The sequence below is a fragment of the Anneissia japonica genome, unplaced genomic scaffold, assembly GCF_011630105.1.
Source record: "Anneissia japonica isolate Jap-2015-1 unplaced genomic scaffold, ASM1163010v1 scaffold1889_len2455224_cov183, whole genome shotgun sequence".
NCBI classification, from domain to species: Eukaryota; Metazoa; Echinodermata; class Crinoidea; order Comatulida; family Comatulidae; genus Anneissia; species Anneissia japonica.
The window spans coordinates 309542-316803 of record NW_022752980.1 but is presented as its reverse complement, the minus strand read 5'-3'; the positions used below and the strand labels follow the sequence as shown (position 1 = coordinate 316803).

At 31.6% G+C, this 7262-nt stretch overlaps 2 protein-coding genes across 3 annotated transcripts in view; both read left to right on the top strand.

Annotated features, from left to right (window-relative positions):
* The window catches only part of LOC117122543 (amine sulfotransferase-like), an 8311-nt gene extending 4532 nt beyond the window's left edge, over window positions 1–3779 (top strand). Inside the window, exons 4-6 of one of the 2 annotated variants that reach the window (XM_033268137.1) lie at window positions 628–722; window positions 1323–1509; window positions 1968–3779. In XM_033268137.1, the coding sequence (XP_033124028.1) occupies window positions 628–722; window positions 1323–1509; window positions 1968–2086 (401 nt within the window). In that variant the 3' untranslated portion in view covers window positions 2087–3779. The remainder of the gene's footprint in view (window positions 1–627; window positions 723–1322; window positions 1510–1967) is intronic. The other variant, XM_033268136.1, reaches the window with a different exon arrangement.
* A 2520-nt stretch (window positions 3780–6299) lies between these two features.
* LOC117122546 (putative N-acetylated-alpha-linked acidic dipeptidase) overlaps window positions 6300–7262 on the top strand; it is a 26332-nt gene continuing 25369 nt past the window's right edge. Inside the window, exon 1 of the mRNA XM_033268148.1 lies at window positions 6300–6612. Within this exon, the coding sequence (XP_033124039.1) occupies window positions 6392–6612 (221 nt within the window). The 5' untranslated portion in view covers window positions 6300–6391. The remainder of the gene's footprint in view (window positions 6613–7262) is intronic.

Here is a 7262-nt window from a genome sequence, read left to right as displayed (position 1 = left end):
GGGTAGGGGAACAAAAAGAGAGCAAAAAATACAGAAAAGAAAGCAAGGTGATATTGACGTGTTTAGCATTGTGCTTAGATATTTTATGTCATATTAAATACCCAACCAGCATTTTCTATACGGTTCCTTCTAATTATTTAGGCACATTCAATGCTTGGTGTGTTTAGCATAAATGTTTTTTAGGTATTTGATATCATAAGCTTATTTAAAGTATTTTTGAATATATAAAAACTGGGGGGAAAGGGGCGTAACTACCATTTTTTTCTTCCTGCAATGTTTCAAATATTCAAAAATCTTTATCTCATTAACGCTCCAGAGTTTTTCGTCAAATAAGCTTCTTGTGTGTTAGAAAAATTAGTTGTACAACAAGTTTCAGCAAGAAAAGTGTGACAATGTTTATAACAAAGCACGACTGGATAGGCTTATTAAAAACTGGGATAATTTCAAAAGTGCGAAATGTAATACTAAGTTTGCTCATTATAAAATGTTTTGTCACATTTTGTATTTGTGAGCTGGTATGCCTACCGTTGTGAAACACCACTTGAATTTTACACATTTGCTTTGCCCTTATGGCGCTCCATATACTTTACTACAACATGACTTACCGCATTTCAAATTAATCCACAGTGCCCGGGCGTTCTTGGTTCAACTATAACTTAACCTACTGGAAGCACAGAAATGAAAAGAATTTTTACTGGACAACATATGAGAATATGAAGCTGGTAAGTTTATCTGATAAGTTTCAATTATGTAGCGAAAACACTTGTTTAAAAAAAATGTTAATTTATTTAAAAAGTTATTTCACCATAATCAAAATTGTAGTTATATATATATACGTATGTTTTGATGTTCTGCTTTATTGTCTTTGATGTTTTTTCTCTCTCCTTTTATGGTGGGGTGGGGGTTATTTAAAGACACTGAAATTGAATTACCTTCATCACCATAATCTCCATCATCTTCAATATCATTGTCATTAGAAATATAAGTAACGTTTCATCTTTTCATTATATTCATATTAAATTAATACTAGGCCTAATGTTAATTGTAAATGTATATATCCTAAAGTGCAATATATTTAGGTTATAAATTATCATTCTTTTGATTTATAAAATATATAAAGGCCTATAGCTATACTTTTATTAATAGATTTATTTGAAGTATATAGTAGTTCATTGAATAAATACATTATAAGTTCCTTTCATCTATTTCATAATTTTGATCACTCTATTGGCAATATCTATTTTAGCTAAATCGAAATACAGTAGATCTATATATTACTTTTAGGAAATATAATTTATGCGATTTAACAACATTGTCTGCAGGACATCAGGTCGGTTATTGAAGATGTTGCCAGTTTCTTAGGACATCCAGCGTCAGGTGAAAAGTTAGATAAACTTGTCAAACTTGCCGACTTCTCAAGAATGAACAAGAAATATGACGGACGGTTTCCAAAAGCATCAGTTCCGGATAACGTGCGAGAAGCAATTCCTTTTAAAATACTACGGAAAGGTAGTATATGCATATATATTTAATATGATTGTGTATATTATTAGGCAATGTTTTAATTCTGATGACTTCATCGATTGTTAAACAGGCTGTTGTTGACCCTCATAGTACTATTTGTGGAAAATCTACAGGATTTGGTACTGTATAAAATAATAATATGACTAAATGTAATTTTGAGTAATTGATTGAATGAATAAATGGATGCGTGAAGGACAACTCGAATGAATGAAAAAAAACCGAATTAATGATTGAATAACTAAATAAATTAATTGATGAATGAATGAATGGATGGATGGATGGATTGATGGGTAAAAGAATAGGTGAATGATTGATTGAATACATGAATGAACAAACGAATTAATGATGGATGAATGAATGAATGAATGAAAGTGATGTAGCCAACTATCATCATTTATGTTAAAGTCTAACAACTAACTAATTTTGATTATTTTAATTTTCAGGTCAAGTCGGTGACTGGAAGAACAAATTTACTGTGGCACAAAACGAGGCTTTTGACAAATTGTATAATGAGAAAATGAAGTGTTCTAGTTTGAAACAGCACATCAAGTTCGAAATCTAAAATTAAGGAAATGACATAACAGGTCGAGATCCATGAAAAGTCGTATATAAAGATGTGGGTTACCCACATCTTTATATTTGCACAAGTAATTAAAATTGTTTATTGAGCAGATTAATCACACTGATAAACAATTGTACAAATTCGGCTGATGCATATGAACTTCTATTTAGAGACATAATTTCATTATTTTCTTTCCAAAAAAACATAATAAATGTTTACTAGCACCTCATATCGACTTTTGAATGGTGAAAATCGGCTCAGTATAAACCCTTTTACCGAGTACAAATTTTAAGAATAGTAGAACATACTGCTCTTACATCTTCTAGTTTTCCCCCACCGTTGTATTTAGGTACACGCTACAGTATACACAATGAGCCTACAACTTTGCATAGCAGAGTTCCGGACGAGTGATTCAGCCCACATCTTTATACATCTGAGTTAACGCATGAATGGTTTCATCCTTCTCAGGACTTTTTTCCTACCCCACATCTTTATATCTAATTTTGCTGAGAGTTCCGCTTGAACAATTTCGTGGACATTTTGGTATCTGCGCATGACATGCTTCCATTTCAGGGTTTATAATGTATTGAAAGGCATAATCTAGGAAGAGAAGCCAACAGCGGACTCTCCGAGTTTTAGAAGTTATTTTATTTTTTCTTTTTAAATTATTTTGCTTTTTGAGCTGCGCTGCTGGCACCTAGCTATTGTAGTCTTGCTTGATTTTGTATTGCCTTTTTTTATCTTAAAATAAATGAATGATTGTTAGATAGGATAATTTATATGAAAGAATGGTGGTGGTGGGGTGCTGTTCTTTATATTTGAAAACAGAGACCTGCATATGAAAATGAAAACTCATTACAGAACCATTTATATTTTACGCATAAGTCGAAAAAAGGCCAAAGCAATGCCTATTTTTCCTTCCCTCATGTTTTGTCCAACTCTTGGACATGAGATGTGCATATACGTGAATTGTAACGTCGGTTATACAATGGAATCACCCAAATAATTATAAAGCATATGATGTAATTAGAAAAAAAAATTATTGTAGCACTGAGTACCCATAATTGACTGACTAATAAATCGTTACAAAAAAAATTGTTACAATATTTTCATGTATTAAGTTATGAAGATTTTACTAGGAAAAAAAATTAATCCTTTATAGTTAACTTTTCCTAATAATGATTGTTATTTCCTGACTAACAACTGTTGTTTTTGGAGGGTAACCCAGATGTGTGCCCTGTTTTACACTGGGCCGCCTGACAACACGGAAATGAAACTGCAGAAAACCATAGTGTAGATCTTCCTACATTTCAAAAAGTCTATTGAGTAAAAGTAGATAAACTTTATTTCAAGTAAACAGCCTTCTAAAGTTATTTGTGAATACATTGTTTACTGGAATTAACTACCAAATTAATGTTAAATAATTGTTTGTTAACCATTCCCACAACTAGACATTGGGACATGATTAATTGATAGCAAGCTATATTCAATGATTTACTGTGACAACAATGTGAAGTTTGCTACAAATAGAAAACATGAGCATATTAGGGTCATAAAAAAAATGACAATAACTTATACAATCATAACATGCACAAAAAAAAACAAGAAAAATTCAACATAGGTACTAGGTACACAGAAGACTATACAATAATTATATAAATAAATAAATAAAACGTTTCTCTTGTTTGCTATATACCTGTTGCCGTTTTAATTTGTTTCATGATGCAGTTACTATATCAAACATTCATATAACACTATGCTTAGCGATATTGAGTGATGAAAGTAGCAACATGAGGACGTAACTCGAAAAATATAGGCCTAAGTCATATAAAGGAGGTATAACACTTGTTCATATTACTACCGAAAAAATGGAAAATTAGAATAGCATTTGGGCATGATCATCTAAAAGGCTAGGTAAGCATAACATCATACCTAGGCCAGCTTAGGCACAACAACAACAACAACAACAACAACAACAACAATAATAATAATAATAATAATAATAATAATAATAATAATAATAATAATAATAATAATAATAATAATAATAATAATAATAATAATAATAATNAAATGAAACTGCAGAAAACCATAGTGTAGATCTTGCTTCATTTCAAAAAGTCTATTGAGTGAAAGTAGGTAAACATTATTTCGAGTAAACAGCTTTCTAAAGTTATTTGTGAATACACTGTTTACTGGAATTAACTACCAAAATAATGTTAAATAATTGTTTGTTGACCATTCCCACAACTAGACATTGGGACATGATTAATTGATAGCAAGCTATATTCAATGATTTACTATGACAATAATGTAAAGTTTGCTACAAATAGAAAAAAAAAAATCCAAACACAGATGAGCATATTAGGTGCATAAAAAGAAAATGACAATAACATATATAATCCTAACATGCACGAAAAAAATAAAATAAATATAAAAATAGTCTACATAGGTACTATAGGTACACAGAAGACTATACAATAAATAAATAAAACGTTTCTCTTGTTTACTACCTGTTGCCGTTTTAATTTGTTTCATGATGCAGTTACTAGATCTAACATTCATATAACACTATGCTTAGCGATATTGAGTGATGAAAGTAGCAACATGAGGACGTAACTCGAAAAATATAGGCCTAAGTCATATAAAGGAGGTATAACCCTTGTTCATATTACTACCGAAAAATGGAAAATTAGAATAGCATTTGGGCATGATCATCTAAAAGGCTAGGTAAGCATAACATCATACCTAGGCCAGCTTAGGCACAACAACAACAACAACAACAACAACAACAACAATAATAATAATAATAATAATAATAATAATAATAATAATAATAATAATAATAATAATAATAATAATAATAATAATAATAATAATAATAATAATAATAATAATAATAATATTTGTAAAGTGCATAATACATAGATCCCTAAAAAATGTCCATCAGAACACCTTCTTATAATTATAGTAATATAGCCTAGGCCCACAAACAATTGCATCTTCTTGGCAAATGCGTTTCTATTCATCTCTGGCTGATAAGTAATGCCTTGCTTAAATGGCTATCGGCAGAGGGGTATAATATAATAAGGTATTATATTGAATAGCTGACTAAAACCTTACCAAAAACAGTGATTAATATCATATCTTCGTAAGTACTTATCCAATTTTAACAGGAAAAGCGTGAAAATGTTTAAAATTATGAAATACAACATTATTCGTAGCCCACTATATAATTTATGGCATAACATTATAAAATAAATGTGCATCAGTCAAGAATTGCTTATGTGTAGGTGTAAGAACCTAAGAGATTAATCACAAGATAAAGGCTAATTCTTTTTTTTTCCATTTAGCCATGGATCTCAACCTGCAATGATAATTTTGGAAGCTTTCATGAACTAGGCCTACGGTACTGACGCCAAGTTATAATATAATTCATCACGAAGATGGCTTTAGCCTGCTTGTGGAGGCTTGACCGAGGTTTTTTCGAATCCAAATGTTAGAAATGTTTCGGCAAAAATGTAGGCCTAGCAAAGTTTACCAAAATGTGTGTTGTTTGAAAGTATAATACATACTCCAAGTATTGAACACGCCATCGTGTTGGGATTCAATATTTCGACATTAATTATGTCAGGAATGATGATGACATAACTAATGTCTAAATATTGAATCCCAACACGATGGCGTGTATTTCAATACTTGGATTAGGCCTATGTATTATACTTATCTGAGATTAATCAGTGGACCTTTCGGTTTTAAGAGTTGTTTATTGAGTGTAGTGCCTACCCACAGATTGTACATCATTTGAGGCAACAAAAGGAATTTGTTATTATTTATTTTATCAGAGAAGTAATGTGACGCATCCTAGTACGCTGTAGACTAATTTTCATTGTATAGACCGGTGATGTGAGGTGAATGGTAAGCCACGGAGGTATAAATATATTATTATACCTCCCTGGGTGAGCGGTGTCAAATTTACTACTCAGTCGGATATTATAAACAGAGCAAACCTCTTAGCTGAAACTTTACTTGTCCTACTAAAACTGAACTAAAATGCAGACAAAATCCGCAGAAAAATTAAAATTAAAGAACACATTTATAGATGATATATAAAAAATGAGATGTGTGTTACACGATTCAACATAATTCTCTAACCATCTTGTAGAAATCGACCGTTGGGGGCGTCTACATTAACTTAGACCAATGTTTTTGTGTTCGATTTTGATCGGCCAACTTCATTTCAGTTTGCGACAACGTAGGGAGTACTTCGTTGTAAAATTAATTTCAAACAAATTATTAATAATAATGGCTGGGTACGGTTCCAAAGATCGCAAGTATTTAGTTATTGCGGCGGTCATCGGCATCGTCTGTGGTTTCACTATTGGAATTTTAATCGGTGTGTTTGCAGTTGACAATGATCCTGACCCGAATCCAGCATACGAGAGGTCTATCCGAGAGGCGGATACAAGCGTTAGCAAAAAGTTGATGGATGCGATGAAAGCTGCTAACATCAGGGAAACTTTAAAGTAAGTAAGCTTATATGCAAAAACTATGAAAAATGTCATTATTTATAATACGCGACATAGGCGATTTCTTGTTTAAGTTTTACACCCCTAATAGGCTACAGGCCCTACAGTATGCATTGTCATCATAATTATATAAAACTTTTCTTCATAATAGAGGCCTATGTTACTGTAAATATAGATCTCCATGTATAAGTAGTGCCTATTTTCAGTAAATCAGATTCAAAGTTCAAGGCGATGCGGTCATATGTATTTAGTATAGTATTTTGTTTGTTATTTTATTTTTATTGTTCGATTATTGGTTGTTAGACGCTCAGATCCAATTGGCCTGAGCAACTAAAGTAAATACGTAGGACAAAGCATACGGTATACCTCAAGTGGGCATTATTCTGTGTGTATGTTTCTCTAACAGGAGCTTCAACAGTCTGAAACCGAATGTTGACTTGGGGCCGAGTTGCCATCAATTCTAGACTTGACGTCAGGAGTATGGATACAGTTTAATTATAATTATTTTTACGATATATATATATATATATACTGTCTCTTATACACATCTAGATGTGTATAAGAGACAGCTTCGTAAGTACTTGGCCAATTTTAACGGGAAAAGCGTGAAAATGTTCAAAATCATGAAATAAAACATTATTCGTAGC